General features: G+C 38.9%; 1 protein-coding gene across 7 annotated transcripts in view; it reads right to left on the reverse strand.

The window, feature by feature from the left end:
- The window catches only part of SLC25A26 (solute carrier family 25 member 26), a 143,901-nt gene that overhangs the window by 95,925 nt on the left and 25,825 nt on the right, over positions 1-22,151 (reverse strand). For 6 of the 7 annotated variants that reach the window (XR_011250896.1, XR_011250897.1, XR_011250898.1 and 3 more), the window contains 2 exons: positions 19,034-19,138; positions 17,719-17,766 (listed from right to left, as the gene is read on the reverse strand). The exons of the other annotated variant lie outside the window; for it this stretch is intronic. Coding sequence is in view for 3 of the 6 variants with exons in the window: in XM_069561849.1 (XP_069417950.1) it covers positions 17,719-17,766; positions 19,034-19,138 (153 nt within the window). In the remaining 3 variants the exon portion in view is untranslated. The remainder of the gene's footprint in view (positions 1-17,718; positions 17,767-19,033; positions 19,139-22,151) is intronic. 7 annotated transcript variants of the gene reach the window in all.

Here is a 22,151-nt window from a genome sequence, read left to right on the forward strand (position 1 = left end):
CGTAGAAAGAAAAAGGATGGAAAACACCTAAGTTTGGGAGCTTTTTTTTTTTAGCAGCCCTTTCTAATACTTTTTTTTTTAAGTAAATTTCTTGGAAAATCAAAACATCATCTTTCAAAACTGGGATGTTCAAAAATACGAACACAAACACCTGAGGAGGAAAAGAAAAAACACACACACATTGCTTGGAAGCTAGCAATGAACCGATTCAAATTTATTCCAGACACTGACCAGATGGACTCAGGGAAATGATTTTTCACAACAGAAAGATACAAAAACATCAATGGAGAGAAGACAGTCTTTTCAACAAATGTGATTGCAACTGAATATCCATGTGCAAAAAAACATACCTCAACCTAAACCCCACTACTTAAAAATCAACTCAAAACAGACTGTGGATCTAACTGTCAAATATAAAACTATAAAACCTTTAGAAGAAAACATGAGAGGAAACCTTAAGGATCTGGGGTTAGTTGGAGCTCTTAGACACTACAATTACAGCACAGTTCATAAAAGAAAAAGTTGACAAATTGGACTTTGCCAAAATGTTAAGGTTTTACAAACAATACGTTCAGAGAATGAAAACACAAGTTACAGATTATCAGGAAATACGTGCAAATCACATCAGTGACAAAGGACCAGCATCCCTAACGTACAAAGAACTTTTGAAATACTAAAGTAAGAAACAACCAAATTAAAAAATTTGACAACAGACACTTTACCAAAGAGCATCTAATGATGGCAAATAAGTAAGTTCAAAATCAATACCATTTGGGAAATGAAAATTAAAACCACCATGGGATATCATTACACACCTATGAGAATGGGTAAAATTTTAAAAAAAAAAATCTACCACAACTAAGTGGTGACAACGACTCAGGGCATCCACTGCTGATGGGAATGCAAAGCTGTACAGCCAACGTAGAAAACAGCTCTGCAGTTTCTTATAAAGTCACCATACCCTTACCATATGATCCAGCAATCCCATTCCTGACTGTCCACCCTAGAGAAATGAAAATTTACTTTCACACAAGAACCTATACATGAATGTAACAATTCTGTCCATGACAGCCCCAAACTGAAAAGAATTCAGAGTCCTTCAGTGGATTAATGTATAAACAACCTGTGGTAAATCCAAACAATGAAAGAATCCAAAGGAACAAACTACCAATACACACAGCAACTGGGATGAATCTCCACAGCACTCTGATGAGTGACAGCAACTAGTCCCAAAAGGGGTATAATATATGACTCCATTTAAATGGCAGATCCGTTGTTGCCAGGGATTAGAAGCAGGAAAACGAGAACGACTACAAAGGGCTAACAGGTTTGGGGGATGACACGAGTATTGTGTATTCCCAAAGTACTGCTGGTTGTACGAATGAATACATGTTGTTAAAATGTATAGCTCTGTACACCAAAAAGAAGTCAGTTTTGCAGTATGATGATTTAAAAAACAAAACAAATAATAATTACGCGTTGTTCTCACCTTAGACAAATACAGGAAAATGAGAAGGAGGAATAAAAGCAACGTATTTAATTCTTACAAGCTTTTCTGCTCAATGAAAAGAGTACACATGCAGTAATAATACCTAGGATCCCAAACTTAATTTCTAAATACCACTCCCCACTGAAAACAGTCAAGGGCTCCTTGCAGAGGCAGCTGATTATAGGATGGGCAGGGCAAGTACAAAGATGGGGATAAGGAGATTCCCAAGGACTAACAAGGAAATACGTTAAGAACAGTAAGTGTGAAGAGGCTCCCACCACAAATTCAGGCCAGTAAGAGCATCAGAAAGAGTAATAATGGTAAGGGATTATAATTATTACAATTATAATATTAAAGAATCCTCAACTGTGGTGAAGCCTGCACATATCAGTGAATAGATTAAAACCCACTAGATGGTTACTTTAAATGAGTGAAGTGTATGGTACATGAATTATATCGCAATGAAGCTGTTAAAATGTAAAAAACAAAAAAAAGAATCCATGCGTCCACAGGGGTACTAAAAAAGGGAGCTAGGTGGGGGGTGGGAGCGGTTAGTAAAAGAAAGTTCTTTAATGTTTTTTTAAAGAAAGCTCTTTTTTACATAAGAATGTCAGCAAATAAATTAAAAGAAAAAGGACAGTACTTAGAAAATCAGCATTTTGCAATCACCAATGTAATAAACTCTTCCTGCAAGAAGCACTCACAGATGTTAAAACTATTGGGTGAAAGATTATTGGGGAACAGGAAAATCACATTAGCTCAAACTGTTACCCCACAGCGTGCATGCGTGCTCAGCTGTGCCCTACTCTCTGAGACCCCATGGACTGTGGCCCCCGCCTCCTGTCACAGACTTTACCAGGCAAGAACACTGGAGTGGGTTGCTATTTCCTTCTCCAGGGAATCTTCCCAACCCAGGGATGAACCCAGGCCTCCTGCACATCTCCTGCATTGCAGGCAGATTCTTTACTGCTGCACCCCCGAGGAAGCCCCCCAGTATCTCGTGGAATACTTTTCAAAACAAAGGAGAAATGAACCTCTGGAGTACAGAAAGGTAAGGAATGCCAATGTAATCAAATGATTAAATTTAGTTTCACCAAGTTCAAGACACTATGTAATCCTTGATACAACGCAACAAAAGTACCTAGCATCATCCATGTATTATCCATGCACACTCACAAAATTTAATATATGATCTGAATATACTCAGAAGGAAATGCAACTTCCAGATTAAGGCACTATTTATAGAACTGCCCTGGACTCTAAGAGAATGTCAACGCCACATGGGGAAGGCAAGGTGGGGGCGGGGGGAGGTTGAGGAAACTGACCAACCAAACACAATGTGTGATCCTTTACTGGATCCTGCAAAAAGAAAAAGGCACAGTTTTTATTACTGGGACAATAGAAGAAAATTATAAAACTGACCGTGTATCAGATAATATGAATGTATCAATGTTACATTTCTTGAAAGGATAATGGTATTATAGTTATGACAGGAATGACTCTATTCTTAGGAGACATATGCTAGATATTTAATGATGAACTACCCTGGGTTGTGTCTTTGTACTTAAAATGTTTCAGGAAAATACTGTATAAAGACGGACAAAACAGATGGGGCAAAAAGTAAATCAGTGAATCCTGGAAAAAGAACATATGTTTCAGCTTCTCTGTAGGTTGAAATTTTTCAAAATAAAATACTGGAGAGGGACAAGAAAAGAAAAATAAAGTGCTATACTATTCATTCTAAAACCTACTTACTCACACCCCCAAAAGAGAAAAGAAAATATACACATTGATATGAAAAGAGCATAAGAGTTCAAGTAATTCAGAACCCAACTCTGCCCTCTGTTAACTGTATTATTTTATGTAGATCAAGTTACTGACACAACTGAATGTCAGTATCCCACTGGTATTAAATAGGCAACTATCTGTTAGCTCAGAACGTTGTTTACAAGAGACAAACATTACAGAATGGCTCGGAATCATGACTAGACATGTAGGGGGGGAATGGGGCACACAATTTTCAAGTATTTGGTTGACATTTATGACTCGTTGTATGATTACTTTATAAAGATTAAACGAAAAGCATGTGAAAAGTACCTAGTCTGGCAAAGCAGCAGAGGTTGGATAAATTCTATCTATTTCCTCCTTCAAACACAGAAAAATAAAGTGATGAGAACATACTCAGAGGTTATTATGTGCCAGACCCTTTCTCTGATGCCTTCACTTAATCAAAGTGAAGTCCCTCAGTCGTGTCTGACTCTTTGTGACTCCATGGACTGTAGCCCATCAGGCTTCTCCATCCATGGGGTTTTCCAGGCAAGAATACTGGAGTGGGTTGCCATTTCCTTCTCCAGGGGATCTTCCCCACCCAGGGATCAAACCCAGGTCTCCTGCATTGAAGGCAGTCACTTAACCCTCTGAGCCACCAGGGAAGTCCAACACTTAATCAACACTAGTCCAAAATTTAATGACCAAGATGTGTTAGCTACACAATTTTTTGAGACTCTTAAGGAGGAAGAAAGAACCTTTGTAAACAGTTGTGTGAACCAACAGATAAATCAGCAGAGAGTGTAACTTTCACAAGATCTTGGTTGCTCAACATTAGACAAATCACTGTCTCCTTTGCACATAGATATGACTGATATCTTCTCCTAGACAAAAGACATACTTAAAATACATACTTAATTTACCCACTGAAGAAAATAAACCTCATCCCAAAGTGATTTTTAACTTAGTTATCACTCTATTTCCCAAAACAGAAATATAGAATATGATGCTTAACAGAAACCAATGCAATACTGTAAAGCAATTATCCCTCAATAAAAATAAATTTAATTATAAAAAAAGAAATATGGAACAATTCACAGATGAACAACAGAAAAACTCATCACATGTAGATCAAGATAAAGGGGTACTTACGACTTCCCCAGTGGTCCAGTGGCTAAGACTCCTGGCTCCCAATGCAGGGAACCAGGATTTGATCCCTGGTCGGGGGAGCTAGATCCCACATAACACAACTAAGACCCAGCACAGCCAAAAAATATTTTTTTAAAAGACATGGCGAAGCTTTACTAGAAAATTTGGTATCAGTTTATAAGATTCCTAGACACAAATTTTATCACTTATTTTCCAAATATAATCAGGATACATACTGAACTGATAAGATCAACATGATTCTCTAAGAATCATAACTTATTAACATGATTTCCCTCAAGAAAAAAAATCAATCTAACACACTGGAGGCCAAAGAATCATTATAAATGACTATTATCAAGTGTCATTAGAAAGAACCTTAGTTATATTAGGAACAAGATAATTACCTGGACCCCCCCCAAAAAAATCAGGATAAAATAAAGGCTTACAAACAAAGCAGACACATCCTCATATTTATTACACCTTCCAATGTTTTTGTTAGAAGACAGTAAAGAACCAGAGGTGTGGAACTGCCTGAAGAAGAGCAGTGGTCAAACCCAAGCAGTCTGGCTACAAAGCCTGTGGTCTGAACCACTGTACTCTGACACCTCCAGGCAACAGTGAATCCAGCTAAGGAAGGCAGTGAGAAGTCCAGACACAGTGGATTGAAGTGGGAAATGGGAAGATCCCAAGATTCCCAAGAGAAGAAAAAAACAAAACCACAAAAACAACATGGTTTTGAGGCTGTGGCAAATGTATGAAAAGGGCAAACCCCTCCCATAAGGCGATTAAAAACTCCAAGGGAAAAAAAATTTAGAAGTCCATGATTCAGCAAATTACAATATGGTACAAATTTTAGCAAGTGATGGAATGCAAAACTATTCAACTGTGATGCTGGAAACATCTCTTTCACAGTAATGCAGGACCAACACAATAGGAAATCTAATCCTGGCACACTGCAGGGCCTAGTGACCATGCCTGAAGACTCAGACAATACTAACACTAGTTCACTGATGTTCAACTTTTAGAATCAATCCAAAAAAGCCACGAAAGAAGTGACTGTGGGTGAAGAGCAGGAGAAAACTTTTATCTTGTTAACAACCTAGGATCAAAGCACAGGTGACAAGAAGTCATTCCAGAAAGTGGTATCTAAAGGTGTCAAAAAGGAAGAGCCTCACCTTGTAAGAAGAAAGCTAGAAGATGCTGGAAGTTTGTGGGATTAAGAAATAATGACTCAAATACATGACCTCCAGTTTCTAAAATAATCAGAGGAATGAAATTTATGTAACTGGAACACTAGGATAAGATTGAAAGTGAAAGTCGCTCAGTTGTGTCCGACTCTTTGAGACCCCATGGACTATACATATACAGTCCAAGGAATTCTCCAGGCCAGAATACTGGAATGGGTAGCCTTTCCCTTCTCCAGGGGATCTTCCCAACCCAGGAATCGAACTGAGGTCTCCTGCGTTGCAGGCGGATTCTTTACCAGCTGAGCTATCAGGTAAGATAAGGCTGGGGAGCAGCGTATTACGAGCTCCTTTAGATACAGGAGGCTGTATCTAAACTGACAGATGAAGAAATAGATGACAGTTATTCAGAAACATGGATGTAACAAGAACTGAAAATGCAAACCGATAAAAGTGAGTACCTCTAGAGAGTGGGACTAGAATGAAGGAGGGCAGGGCAGAAGACTTGCTTTCCATGTTAACATCTTCTTCATGTATTATCTGAATGCTACCAACTATCACTTAGATAAAGAAAAAATTTAAGGTGTAAGTTTAAATTGTCATTATTATTTTAATTGTCATTATTTTAGAAGGTCATTTCAAAAATAAATGATTTCATACAAGGTTTAAATCTAGCTTCTTTCCTTTTCCAGCTTTTTGTTTTATTTTTTAGGCCATGCCATGAAGCATCCAGGAACTTAGTTCCCCAACCAGGGATTGAACCCAGGCCCCCTGCAATGGAAGAATGAAGTCCTAACCACTGGACCACCAAGGAATTCCCAGCTTCTTGTTTTGTAAAAATAAAAATGTATCGACTTTCATAAAAGTTACTCAAATAATACAGGGAGTTCACACACATCCTACACCTAGCTTCCAAAATGGTAAGAACTTAACCACTGAGTGTGATTAGCAAAACCAACTACTGGTAACTGCTGTAGTACAAACACCTAAATTATAGACCTTATTTGAATTTCCCCAGTTCTCCCCCCTAATAACTGCTGCATTTGTTTGTTGTTATCTCCTTTGCCTGCTCCTGGGTGTGACAATTCTTTCACCTTTCTTTTTCATGACCTTGACAATTCTGTACACCGTCCTTCAATTTGGGTTTGTCAGATGTTTTCTCATGATGAGATTGAAATTATGTATTTTGGGGGGGCGGTACAAGAAGAACAAAGAAGTAATACCGTGTATCACACTTCTTATTACTGGTTATATCACCCTTCATCACCTGAATAAAGAAGCGTCTGTAAAGTAATTAGCCTCCCAATTAAAATAAATAAATAAATAAATAAGAAGCATCTTCCAGTTCTTCTGAATTTTAAAATTACAGTTATAATTGAAAAATAGTTTGAGGGAAATACTTTAAGACTGTGATACTCATTTCTGGTAAGTTAAATATACATAATGGCTCTTGTATTTTAAAGATGCATAATGATGTATGGATTAATATTTAGGAACCTTGGATTGGAAAGTGCTATTATTAAGCTTTGTTTTTCATTTTTAAATTCGAATTGCTTTTTAAAAAGTCCCAATGCAAGAGCTTCAAGGTTCAAGTACACTGAAGCGTCCGTTGCCAACATTTAAAACACGGACATTGTGCGCCCTCTAGAGTGCATTGTTGTAACACAACTTTCGTATCAACAAACACAGTAAAAAAAAAAAAAATTTAAAAAGCAAGAGTATTTCACAAAGGAAAAGAAATACCCTCTCATCAATTTCGGCTTCTCTACTAGTCAATAAATCATCTATTAATTATGTGGCTAAGTACCAAAACCATTTTTATGCCAAAGATTATCAACTTTTTCCCATCTACTGAGTTGTTTCTCAGAATATATGCTAAAAGCTCAGGGAACAAAAGAGGACAGAAGGGTAAAAGCAGTCAAAGCATTTTTAAGCAAACTTCATACAAGCTAGAGGAAAGAAGATGCTGAGATCAACATTCCTAATCTGGAAGCACTGTCCACTGTGTTTTGCCTATACAGATGGCTCCTGTTCTATCTTTTAGAATCCTATTAACACTTAGAAATTGTGCTCCACTTCAAGTTCACAGATGTGGTTCAAGTCTCACGGGTATACTACCACTTTACTTTCCCACAATTTATTGAAAAGTTCAGAGAGCAATGAACAGGGAATTTACCTGCAAAACATGAGCAGGAAGCAAAGTATAACCAGAAACCCCGACTTTGGCAACACACAGGCTGGGTCTCTGCTTCCAGACCTGCCATATACCATATATACTAGCTGCACTGCTTAACTTTTCCAAGCCTCAGCCTAATGATCAGTGTTTAAAGGAAAAAAAAGTCAATACTTTATAGTTTTATCTGAAAATTAGAAAAATACTAGGTTGGCCAAAAAGTTCATTCAGGGTTTTCCATATGATGTAACGGGAAAACCCAAACAAATTTCTTTGGACAACACTACACAAGTAAATTCAAGCCCAGAATTCAAACTGTAACTGTTATCACTGTATGTTCCCAGGGTAATGTGCTATAGACAACAAAACCCACAGGTAAGCACTTCCAATAGTTCTTTTACAGGACTCCCCGCAACCACAATCCTTGATTTATACATAAGCATTCGAGATTTTACCTTCACATTTGGTTTTCTTCATACACAAAGTTTTTAATATCTCTTATAAGACGGTGCTTGTTCAGTCAGTAAGACAATGTACAATCCTAAGCATCTCAAGAGTAATTTCTACCCAGTGTTCACTGTGCATAAGTTGCACATAGCTGATGAAAGAGTTTCTAAATGAATAAGTTGCTATTTTCACATGTCATTTCAAAAACAGTTTTACATATATAAAATATTCATAAGACCAACACTTAACAAGAAATGACAAAATTAAAATAAGGGCTATTTGTAGAAGGCTCAAGAATACCAGGAAATGTGATAAGAAAAGACAAGGAGAAAATTAAACTCACTGGAAGTGCAGAAAGTTCAGACGGCAGAAAATCACTAACTGGTCTGGGAATTAAGTTAGGACTCCGTAATTCTTGCCACATACATCTCAGTCTGGGCATCTGATGGAGATTTTAAATATCTAAGTATTTAGAACTAGTCTACTTCTGAAATGTGTGATTAAGTACTTGATTTGTATTCGCTGAATACTTTCTGAGTGTGCTGTACGTCAAGGACTCCTCTAGGTGTTGGACTAACAGTAGGGAAGAAAACACGCAAGAAGCACTTGCTCTCAAAAGAGAGTATCTTCCAGTGAAGAGAGGAAGGAAGAAGAACAGCAGCAAATTCATTAATAAGAAATGGTACCTGCCAGGGTACCAAGTAACCGGGCAGGGTTTTGGCAGGTGTATATGTAAGCTGGCGTGGTCACATCAGGCCCCTCAGAGAAGGGGCACGTGAAGTGACACCTGAATGTGAGAACGAATCATGCAGACATACGGAATACTGTGCACCTACAGGCCACTATTCACCATGAACATCTCTATCAACACGGAGTCTCCATTTACGTCCTCTGATTAACTTTTCATGTCATGGAAACCTTTAGCCACTGAGAACTTATTTTTCCCAAACTCCTGGCACTAATATCTACTTAAAGGTTTAAAAAATGAGAAAAAATAAAAAATATAGAGTATTGAATTTTAAATATATGATTTTCTTCTCCTGAAAAATTTGTCTGTGTATAAAATGCAAAATACATAGCTCACCACAGGGCTTAATTTCATGAGCGTTCAAGTCCTCAGTTTCCTCCCTTACTGGATGCGAGACTCTGGACGAACCACAGCCTTGCTAAGCCTCAGTTTCCACAAAGAATGAATCATGTTTTGGGTTAGTGTAAGGGTATGCGAGGGTATGTTAAGAATGTAGCACGGAAACATTGTAAATACTTGGTCAGCGTTAGCTATTACTTCAAATATCACTATAGGTATTCTGAGATCTTCACTTTAAAATAAAAAATGTATGAAAAATAAGTAATTTTGAAGTAAAGTCCATCTCCAGATTAAAGATTACAGACTGACAAATGATTTTAGAAGAAGAGCTTCCACACTACGCTCACCAAAAAAAAAGGTGACAGAAAAAAAGAACAGATTTCAAAATTTACAAAGTAGAATTAAATGTCCAAAAATCTGTAGTCCAGACGTGATCTGAATGTGAACAACAGGATCCCCAACTATGAGACTGTTTCCCTTCTGAAGCAACTCAGTTTGAACTACAATAGAGAGAACACAGCAGATGTTGCAGGCTGGTGACTCAGCATCTGTAGTCCCAACACCCTCTGTGCCTGTCTTTATCTACGACACAGAAAAACCACAATGTATACAAACATCTCAATGCCCATGCAACTCAGGAGAGCTTTAGACGCCTGGCCCAAGAAACCTTTGTCTTCTAAGTAAACAGAGTGACAGATAACACCTCCTGCCCTTCCCACTTCATGCTTGGACAAGGGCCACGGGCCCAAAAGTGCAGCAGCCATTCTATAATCATGAGTAATTCTGCCAGAGTACTAGGGTTCCGCAAGCAGAATGAAGAGAGCCTGGTTCCTAGATGTCCATCATTTAACCAGTACACCAGTGTTAGAGGGACCATCTCCAGATTTCTTGTAAGAGAAAAAAATTTGTTTTAAGGACAACCATATTTTAGTTCAGCCACTGTAGTCAGCCCCTCTGTTCTTTACAATCACTCTGCCATCTAAATTAACACAAATGTGAAGAGACAGGATATTTCACATGAGATGAAAAAGCACAAACACCCTAGACACAGCTATTTCAATATTATGGTATATGATGCTAACATTTAAAGAGAAGAAATAGTTTCCACCTTTAAAAGGAAGAGAGAGTTTCCACCTTTATTCAACAGCTTTTCTTACATTTCCACTGAAGATTCATGCTATTAATTTACTTCTCCGGAAGCTCTAAAGACATGAACGGGTATCCCTTCCAGACAACACGGCCACCATGCAACAATGGAATATGTAGCCCTTTCAAAACTGTACAGTGCAAATGAAATTTGTCCTAAGAACGAGAAAAGTAAATAGCAGCTGGTTTCATGTAAACAAAACATGAGAAAATATGCACTGAGGGGCTAAAGTAATCTTTCTACATTAAGATAATTTTACAAAATTGTTCTTTCTAAAACTTTGTTTATTTAAGAGATGATGAAAAACTGTAGGCTGAAATCCATATTTGAGGAGTAACAAGTTTACTCTCTGGATTAAAGAATGAAGTATTGTTCATTCCTCATAGACCATCTCTACGGTAAAGTTATACTAAAGTAAATGTAATTAGGTGACTCATTTTATAAACCGCTTGTGATTAAAGGCAGTATTTCATTTTCATTTGTTTAATATTCCCATTAATAAGAATGTCTCATTACACATTTACTGAAAGCCTCAACAATAAAACAATGGACAGATTCCAAGAGCAAACGGACTTTTTTTTTCTTTTCCCATGAAGCTAACATTATGGAATTTTAACAGATGTTCTATTTGGTCATAGTTAATAAAATGAATTATGTAGGATTAAAACAAGGTTCAATATGTTTGCATTGGATTTTAACTGAAAAACAATTTCACATTAAAAGTTCAGGGGAAAAAAATGTTTGGAAAGATTTACAATCACTTTTTCCCCTTTAAAGTGAATTATTAAAGATGTAGGGGAATGGGGGGAACTAATTACTCTTCTAATGAAACCAGCTTTATACAAACTATTTTTTTCAAGGGTTAAGAAGACAGAAACCTTAGAAAAGGATATACTCTTTGGTATTTCATCACCTCTCTAATGCAAAGATCTTCTACTGTAGTGTGTCAAAGGCTGAGTCCCAACCCAGCATAATTCCAAGTTCCCTTAGAGTTCCCCCAGCATTCTGAAATGGTCACGGTGTCTAACAGCATCTGAACAAAACACAACCAAACTTAAAGGAATGAAAAAAGCAACAAATAATTACTGAGCACTGACTTTGTGGCAGGTGTTACCCCCAGAGCCTGCGCATAACACAAAGAGGTAAAAACCCCACTGCTATCTTCATGTGGATCTTATAGACTGCCTGGGAAGACTAGGCATAATTACATATAGTCAGACATAACTGAAGCAAATCAAAAGAGAAAGGAAGAGGTAAAGCCAAGGAAACAATTTCACACACACACACAGACAGATACAAAGCCTTGATAGAAGGAGCAAAGTTCTCATCAAAGAATACTTTCTTTCTCTTCTTACTATCATGAAGGCAGGAAATAGTACACAGATTTAAGAATGGTAAACAACAATTCTAGCCACAGTTGCTTGAAAACATTTTTCAACAGAAATCATTCAACTATTGCAATCTTCCAAAGAAAGCCTTCCTCTTAGTCGGTAAGCTTATTTGGAGAAAAAATTCCAGTAAATTATCAACATGACCTAAAAAAGAATAACTATGAAAAATTTTCCAACCCATTTACATTAGTAATTTTGCTCAGTTCAACCATCAACTAAAGTAACTGTACATTACTATAACCAATATGTTGTTTTTCCTACAGAAGTAGCCAGCAAAAACAAAATCAATTGCAGGTTGCAGTTTGTTAACTGAATAAACAACTTCATTCTACAAGATAATTGGATAAAACACTCTCCAATTGGGAGCTGAGAAGCTCTTTAAGCAGTAACAGTTAGTAAGCCTCTGGTTCACACACAACTAGTGTGTATTCGTCATCATGAGACGGCATTCACATGTTTACGTGCAGACAGAACAAGGTTGCATCCCTGTTCAAGAACCTCACAGCCTAGAGGCAGCTTGCTTCATCTCTGGTCTTAGCAGACCATACTGCTGTTAATACCTCCTTCAAGAGACTGCAGCAAGAACAATCAACATGAGGTTCCAAATACACACAGGCAAAGGTGAGCTCAGAGAGGTTAAGTTCCTTGCCAAGGGCAAAGAGCTGGTAAGAGACAGTGGCATTCCACAGTCAGATGACATTTCCTGTCAAAAGCCCTTTCAGTTACCAAGAATACTATTAACCACAGTTAACATATTCTGAATATATCCTAAGCCTCAGGACTTTACTTTCATCACCAAGCACATCCATAGCTGGGTGATGCTTTTGCTTTGGCTCTGTCTCTTCATTCTTTCTGGAGTTACTTCTCTACTGATCTCCAGTAGCATACTGGGCACCTACCGACCTGGGGAGATCATCTTTCAGTTTCCTATCTTTTTGCCTTTTCACACTGTTCATGGAGTTCTCAGACAAGAATACTGAAGTGGTTTTCCATTTCCCTTCTCCAGTGGACCAGGTTTTGTCAGAACTCTCCACCATCACCTGTCTGTCTTGGGTGGTCCTACATGGCATGGCTCATAGTTTCACTGAGTTAGACAAGGCTGTGGTCCCTGTGATCAGATTGGCTAGTTTTCTGTGACTGGTTTTCATTCTGTCTGCCTCTGATGGAGAAGGATAAGAGGCTTATGGAAGCTTCCTGATGGAAGAGACTGCCTGAGGGGTAAACTCGAGTCTAGTTCTGATGGGCAGGGCCCTGATCCACTAGATCATGGAAAAAGCAAGAGAGTTCCAGAAAAACATCTATTTCTGCTTTACTGACTATGCCAAAGCCTTTGACTGTGTGGATCACAATAAACTGTGGAAAATTCTGAAAGAGATGGGAATACCAGACCACCTGACCTGCCTCCTGAGAAATCTGTATGCAGGTCAAGAAGTAACAGTTAGAACTGGACATGGAACAACAGACTGGTTCCAAATTGGGAAAGGAGTACGTCAAGGCTGTATATTGCCACCCTGCTTATTTAACTTATATGCAGAGTACATCATGAGAAATGCTGGACTGGAAGAAACACAAGCTGGAATCTAGATTGCCGGGAGAAATATCAATAACCTCAGATATGCAGATGACACCACCCTTTTGGCAGAAAGTGAAGAGGAACTAAAGAGCCTCTTGAAAGTGAAAGAGGAGAGTGAAAAAGCTGGCTTAAAGCTCAACATTCAGAAAACCAAGATCATGGCAACTGGTCCCATCACTTCATGACAAATACATGGAGAAACAATGGAAACAGTGAGAGACTTTGTTTTTGGCCTCCAAAATCACTGCAGATGGTGACTGCAGCCATGAAATTAAAAGACGCTTACTCCTTGGAAGACAAGTTATGACCAACCTATATAGCATATTAAAAAGCAGAGACATTACTCTGCCAACAAAGGTCCATCTAGTCAAGGCTATGGTTTTTCCAGTGGTCATGTATGGATATGAGAGTTGGACCATAAAGAAAGCTGAGCGCCAAAGAACTGATGCTTTTGAACTGTGGTGTTGGAGAAGACTCGAGAGGCCCTTGGACTGCAAGGAGATCCAACCAGTCCATCCTAAGGGAAATCAGTCCTGGGTGTTCATTGGAAGGACTGATGCTGAGGCTGAAACACCAATACTTTGGCCACCTGATGCTGGAAAAGAATGAAGGCAGGAGAAGGGGATGACAGAGGATGAGATGGTTGGATGGCAGCACCGACTCAATGGACATGAGTTTGAGTAAACTCCGGGAGTTGTTGATGGCCAGGGAAGCCTGGGATCGCAAAGAGACACAACTGAGTGACTGAACTGAACTGAACTGAACTGACTGACCCAGAAGTTGTATGGAGCGCAGCCTCTCGACCTTGGATGTGAATTAGAAAGGAATTTCTGTAGCAAAAGAAAACAGAGAGGCAAGTCATTTTCAGTAAATTAAGCTCAACAAATGGGTATTCTCCCCACATTCTACTCCTTTTTAAAGGTGCCTGCTGTGTGTGTTGGGCACCACATAGAACACTTCTGCCCTAAAGGATTCACATTCTTGTGCGGAAGCCAGTTAGGAGCAGCCACTTTACAGCTGGGGCTTCCCTGTTGACTCAGATGGTAGAGAATCAGCCTGCAGTGCAGGAGACAAAGACTGATCCCTGAGTTCGGAAGATCCCCTGGAGAAGGGAATGGCAACCCACTCCAGTATTCTTGCCTGAAGAATCCCATGGACTGAGTGGCCTGGCAAGCTTCAGTCCATGGGGTCTCAAAGAGTCGGGCACAACTGAAGTGGCTAACACTTTTACACTCCTCACCAATGGTACTAGCAATCTCAGAGGCAGAAGTGATGTCACTGTAATTTTAAGTGAGACTGGGCATATGAATATGTATCTGAGAGAGAGTTTACTCCTTTACTGTGAACTGAGGGTTTTAATTATATTGAAGTTACCAAGCGAATTAAATGAAGAGATCCACATGAGGTGCCTCCTATAGACCCTGATGCTTAGTTCATGTACACACATCCATACATGACCACTGGAAAAACCATAGCTTTGACTAGACAGACCTTTGTTGGCAAAGAAATGTCTCTGCTTTTTAATATGCTATGTCTAGGTCAATGGACCCTCTGAAACCCCGGCTACAGAGGCTGCTGTGACTTTACTCCCCATTTCCATGTTACTGAAATAACCGCACTGCCCCACAATGCTTGGCCACATTTAATCTGGCCTAGATCATGAGGAATATGAATACTGAAAGGGTGAGATAAAGAGTATAATCGGTTGACCTTGCTTAGACTCTGTCTAAAATTCACAGTAACTAAAATAATTTAGGAGGACATAAGGGATAAGCATGCAATCTCCACAAACATCAAATGCAGAAAAAACCATGTGATAGCATTCACAAAACCTAAGGAACACACATAATCTATCTTATAAGGCATGGATTCAAACTTCAATTTCACTCTAATGGGCTACTGTGAGGGAAATGAAACGATTTTAAACAAAAAACGCACACAGAATAAATGTATAAGCTTTCTCCTGACTCTCACGAAGGCGTCAATGTATTTTCTTATTGAAACAATCAAACAAGCTCTTGGAGAAAAGATCTTATACTCATGTCAGAACCATGTAAAAACTGAAACTATATATAATGCAAAAGTTTTGTTTAAAGAAGATACATCACTTATTTTTCTCATTTTGAGAAGCAGCTATGTTTCATTTGGCAATAACTCTTCTCTCATTCTCTCTGAGACTCTGTACAAAAGCAATATCTCAACTAAAATCAATTCTGAAGGATCTTTTATTAAAATGCATAATGCAGAAGACCCCAATTAAATTTTCAGTAAACCACTGCCATTTTGAGTAAACAAAGTCGTCTCAGCAGGGTCACACTTTTAGCAAGGGCTGCAGCCTAGAAATTAATTACTAGTGTGACGTACGTCAAAACAAATTTTTAAAAGAACAGAATGCAGTTGTAACCATGTTTTACCTATTTGTATGCACAATGCGTATCCTCTGGCATGTAAATGTTCATTCATTCGGCATCTCACAGAAAAATAAAAGAGAGACTTATTGCCCACCTCGCTTTTTCCTGCACCCAGGTGAAACCTGAGTAAATAACAAGTGCTTAGTGAGTCAGAAAACAAGTACAGAATGAAGATGGTTATTTTGAAAGGCAGAAGTCATCTTCACACAAATAATTTTGAAACATTCAGTCTGCCTTCAAAAGAAGTTTTTCAAAGATATACATCAACACCGCCACTGCACTAAAGGTTATTACTTCACAGAAATCAAAGCTTCAAATAACACCTACCAGTGCTGGTATTTCATAAAGAAGATTGTAATCTATACTAACAACAAACAAGACAAAATAAAAAACTACCTGGGAATAACATTCAGATTCCAAAGAATTTCAATATTCTGCTAATTATAACAATATGTATTTAAATTAAACACATTTTTTATAAATGAGGACATTTTAGCATCCAAGGGAAATCCAAACAGAAAACAAGGATTCAGGAGAGGTATGCAGATTCTCTTTTGCATTTTAATCAAAAATTATGTCCTAATCCTTTTCCCAATGTATACCTATATCAAATCATCACACTGTATACTTCAAATGCCTCACAATTTCACTTGTAAATTACACCTCAAAAAAAAAAGTCTAGGATTTAAACTCATTAAAAAAAAAAAAGAAACCAACTTATGTCCCAAGCCAAACAAAGACTTCTCTTATATTCCATATGCCACCTTATCTATAAATCAACTTTTAAACCTCAAAATAGCCTCTTCTGGGAGGGAATATATAGAGAGTTATGACTGATTTGCATTGTATGGCAAAGGCCAACACAACATTGTAGAGCAATGATCCTTCCCATCTTAAAAAAAATCTAAAAAAAGTAAAACAACAAAAACCCCCCAAAAAAAAAGTTGCCTCTTGTATGTGAATAAAAAATTAAAACATGTTTTCTATAGTAATATACATACTAAAATACTTTGCTTTTTTTCAACCAAAGAAAAAAAGACACTGACCACATATTGAACCTCAGAATTTTGAAGCTAGAAGGCTTCTCCAAGACACACTGCACTGAGACTCTTGGGCCGGCCAGCTCTCCAGGTCAGACTGAACTTTCTAAAACATCGTGTTTTGTCATCTGGAAGACAGGAGCTAACTGTACAATTTTTCATATAAAAACAGCCTTTGAGACACCCAGAGTGCTTCTTTCATGACCATTTTGTCACTCATTTTGTGCATTACAGTAATTAACTTGACATCTTGCCCTTAGTAGCTATTTCTTACTATGTCAGCTGTGGTGGCCACGTAGCCACCTTAGATAAATGAAGCTACAGGATGGGTCATTCTGACCATTGGGGTTGCCCTTTCAGCAGGACCAACTCATTCTACCCAGTCACCAGATTTAAGAACCAAGGTAACAGCGGACTTCCCTGTGGTCCAGTGGTTAAGAATCCACTTGACAATGGAGGCAACATAGGTTTGATCCCTGGTCCAGGAAGTTTTCACATGCCATGGGGCAGTTAAGACCATGTGCTGCAACTACTGAAGCCCAAACGCTATGGAGCCTGTGCGCCCTAGTGGGCTCCATTCTTTCATCAACAGAAGCCTCCATAACATGCAGCCCCTGCCCCACAACTAGCCCCAGCTCGTCACAAACAGAGAAAGCCCACACACAAACAGCCAGACCAGTCAAAAAGAAAAAATAGTTTTTTTTAATCCCATGCCTTAAAAATTAAACAAACAAAAAAAAAGACTACACAGTGATCGATAATTTCCCTTTGTAATTTTTTAAACCAATCTCACCAAATAAATTTATTGAACAATGCGTATCATTCTCTTATACTTCAATATTAGAAATTTAGTTAGTTACCTCTCTTAAAACAGTGCTTTTGTAGCCTCGATATAATCCTTGGATGCCCTGAAACAAATAAAAAGCCAAGAGCTCAGAAAGTCAGAATAGCAGAGACTTCTAAACAACATTCTGCATAAAGCAGATTAACCTTTTCTAAAGTTTGAGTTTTAAAATATTCAATATGACCACAATTCTCCAAGAGGTTAAAGGTGCTAAACTGGCCTAAGGTACATAAAGCTCAGGTTAGCTTCCTTTCAAATGAGAACATCATTTGTAATAAAATAATAAAGCTGATTACAATTCAACTAAGCTTTACTAGTTTTCAACATTTCGTCTCTTGGGAAAAAAAATACTTGAGATGCTTTAAATAAACATATTTTCAAAAGTAAATGCACACAGAATGCTATCCTTTCATATAAAAACAAAATTATATTTATATTTTGTATTTTCAATCATCAGACATGATAAATTCATAAATAATCTCTCAAAAGTGATAAATACCTCTGGACAAGCCTTGATCTATTTAACTACCCACATGATTCAACAGGGAATCATGGACTGAGCTCATTCACAAGATTAAATACTCAATATCTCCTCATCGAGGTGACAGATGGATCATTAAAAATAACTCTAAAACCTGGACTCAATGAAATTTTCATGAGATTGATTTCCATTAAAAAAAAAAAGATGGGGGGTGGGGGGCTTCTGTAGAAACTATAAAGAAAAGCAGCTCAATGGTCCCCAGTCACATGGTCAGCAAGCATGGTTTCTGACCCACAGGTTAACACAAGCCAGTATAAGACGAATTACAAGTATATACAAACATTATGACAGGGGTCACTAGTGTCAGGTCATTACCACAGGTCTCTTCCATGGTTCTCAAATTCTGCAGAGATGTTTTAATACATCTTTATTCATTTATATATTCACTATTTATTCTTTTTCTGATTCCAAAAGAACAACAGGCCAATTACAATGCAGGACACATACTTAATGGGTTTAGAAATTTGAAAAAGAAAAATGAAAATAAGAAATTGAAAACAATGGAAAGGCAAAGATAATCTCAGCATTAATAGCTGCTATAATCGGACAGTAAATTTAGCCTTAAGCTCTAAGGCTCCTGGGATGAGGGCCACAATGTTCCTATCAGCTACAATAAAATACACTCAATACGAGAGCTTAGAAACATATTCTCAGGACTCCCCTGGTGGCCCAGTGGCTAAGACTGTGCTCCCAATGCAGGGGGCCCAGATTCGATCCCTGGTCCGGGAACTAGATCCCTCATGCTACAACTAAGACTCGATGCAGCCATAAAAAACACACATGTTCTCACCTCTTGACATAAGATGTTAGAGAAAATGTGAAATGTTCCTGAAGAAGCAGATACTTGTGCCCTCTGCTTAACTACTTCAGAAGGAACTCGAATCAGGCAGGCAACCTAAAATACACAAATTTAATTATATCCTTAAAATGAAGTAATTGTTATGAGAGTGGAAATGTTTTTTATAAGCAAAAACGCAGTTAAAGAACAGCATAATGTACAGTGCTCCCTGCAAGACATCAAAAGGGTTTTCTGGTTTTGTTTCTTTTTTAACCTAAAATACTCACAGCATTCATGGATATGCACTGTTCTCTGGGGATCCTCCCACCTCCCGCCTCACTGCTCCAAGCACACTCGCCTATATACCCCTCCATGGGAAGGAGCTCATGTACTCATTCTGAACTCCCAACACCTAGCAGGGCCTCTGGCGTTCACGTGACAGCCATCTCAAACATGTCTGCTTGAGGAATGAATCCGAAGTGCCTTAGCTTTGCTGGAGTAATACACAATGACAGAGGCAAGACTGAAACATCAGCTGATTACCCCAGTCTTCCATTCCACTCCATTCCCAGCCTCAACCTGTTCACAGCTCCAGCACCCCTGACCTCCCCACCACTCAACAGCTGAGCAGTAACCCCAGGCACTTTTAGGCCCTGCTCCAGCATTTGAGTAGACTTAGATCCTGCCTGGTCCATACCATTTGTTGACTAGACCAGTCAACAAACAACTATAACATCATCCTTGGGGACATGCCAGCGCCAGTTACACAGCACCTCAATCTCACACATCCAGGACTCTGCTTTCAGTAAACCACGTATCTTTAGAGAAACAGCAATAAAGAACTGGTCATATCAGAAGGGACTCTGCCCACTGGAGGACAGAAGGCAGCAGGGAACAGGGAGGGAGACATATAAACTGGCATTTTAAACTGTTATAATGGAATTCCTACATTTAAGCCTCCACAGACCAAGCAGTCTGCCAAGGATACAATGTTTTTCCTCCAACTTGGAATTCACACACCTGACTCTGGTGTTCAGTGTTTTGTATACGGTTGAGGAAATTAATTTAAAAATTTTTAGAATATGCATTTCATATATATGAGGCACAATAAAAAATGTGGACACTTTTTCTTCAATAACACATGCAGCAAAATGGAAACAAAAATAAGAAATTTAAGAAAACCATACCATCAAATAGGATACTTGCCATTTTCAATCTGCAGTCTCCTAATTCCTAATTTGAGATTACTACCCAATTTGGGTATTATATAAGGCTTTGTCTTTCTAATATTGTTGCTGCTGCTGCTAAGTCGCTTCAGTCACGTCCAACTCTGTGCGACCCCATAGACGGCAGCCCACCAGGCTCCCCTGTCCCTGGGATTCTCCTAAGCAGCTCTTAATATTAAGGTACAAACTGGGCTTCCCTGGTGGTTCAGCAGTGAAGAATCTGCCTGCTAATGCACGAGACTTGGGTTCAATCCCTGGGTCAGGAAGATCCGCTGGAGAAGGAAATGACAACTCAATCCACACTACTTGTGCCTGGGAAATCCCACTGACAGAAAAGCCTGATGGGCTACAGTCCATGGGGTCACAAAGAGTTGGACACGACTTGGTGACTAAATAACAGCAACGACAAAGGTACAAATCAGCAAACTTTTTATATAAGCAATCAAACAGTAAACATTTTAGACTTTGCAAGCCACACGATCTCTGCCACTACAGCTGAACTACGCTGTGGGAACACAAAAGCAGCCAAAGATAGTAATCCGTATGTGAATGATGCAACTGTGTTCCAATAAAACTTTATTTAATAACAATAGGCAATAGGTTGCCAACCCCCACTCTAGGCATAAACACTAGCAAATCCTTCCTTCATATTCACCTCAACAAAAGCAAAGCACACACAGAACAGATGTAGGCCTCAGCAACCCCAGGACACAAGGAACAGAGATGGTATGTGATGTGATTCTAGCTGTCATGGAGTCAGCTAACATGGCCATATCACCTCTGAAACGTAGCTCAGAAGTAACAGTACTTTCTGTGGATGCGCTCCAATTGCTATAACAAGGATAACAAAGAATTAACGACCTCACATCATTTTTCTCCCCAAACTGACAAGACTTACAAAACAATATAATCTACCCTGTTTTTCTTCATTCATCAATCACTTGAATGCTTTTTGTCTGCAAAGCTATTTGCAATTCAGGCCAGTTTATCTTTCCACCCATAGCCTCCTTTCACATTTACTGATTCAGTTCAATAAAAACAGATGGAGCCAGATACGGCACAAGAAACTGCCTGGTAAAGAAGACTAAGAAGCTGCCCTGACCCCAAAGCACCCACAGTCACGTAACAAACAGTTTCAACAATGCATGGCAAGAAACAGAATAAAACTTTAAAGAGGCAGAGACAAGTATCATAGCAAATGGAAAGGAGGGGTATTTAGTCCAACTTCCAGGCTGAGGGAAAACGAAAACTGTCAGATATTATGCCTTCAGAGAACCTTCCAAATGCGCAAGAATTAGCTGACGAAGAAAGGTGAAAAGGGCACGATGGGGAGCGGAAGCAGAAAAGCACCCAAGAATGAAAGCGGGAGCTCAGGGCAACAGTCTCCTTAGCATCCACAGTGTGTGCTCACCCAACCCGTCCCACACCACCAAAGCTGCAAGTTCAAGGGCAGAAGCCATGGGGAGTAAGACTGAACGGATGGCCGAGCCAGGAGGCCCCATGCGCCACACACAGAGGTTGGACTTCAACGCACAGACAAGGGGAACAACTGGGAGAGCTGAGGCAGAGGACCTGCAGCGGCAACATAGACGGACTTGGAGGGCATGACGCTGAGCGAAGTGCGACAGAGAACAGCAAATACAGTATGGTATCACTTACACGTGGAATCTAAAAAAAACAAATACAATGGACCAGTGAATATAACAAAAGGAAGCAGACTCAGATACAGAACTACTTAGTAGTTACTAATGGGGAGAGGAAGTTGGGGGAGGGGAGTTACAGAGGTCGGGGATTAAGAGGTACAAACTATCAGATATAAAATAAGGTACAAGGAAAAAAATAAGCGACAAGGATAAACTATACAAAACAGGGAACATAGCCAATAATTTACAATAAGTGGAGTA

Source organism: Ovis canadensis, chromosome 19 (genome assembly GCF_042477335.2).
Source record: "Ovis canadensis isolate MfBH-ARS-UI-01 breed Bighorn chromosome 19, ARS-UI_OviCan_v2, whole genome shotgun sequence".
Classification (NCBI taxonomy): domain Eukaryota; kingdom Metazoa; phylum Chordata; class Mammalia; order Artiodactyla; family Bovidae; genus Ovis; species Ovis canadensis.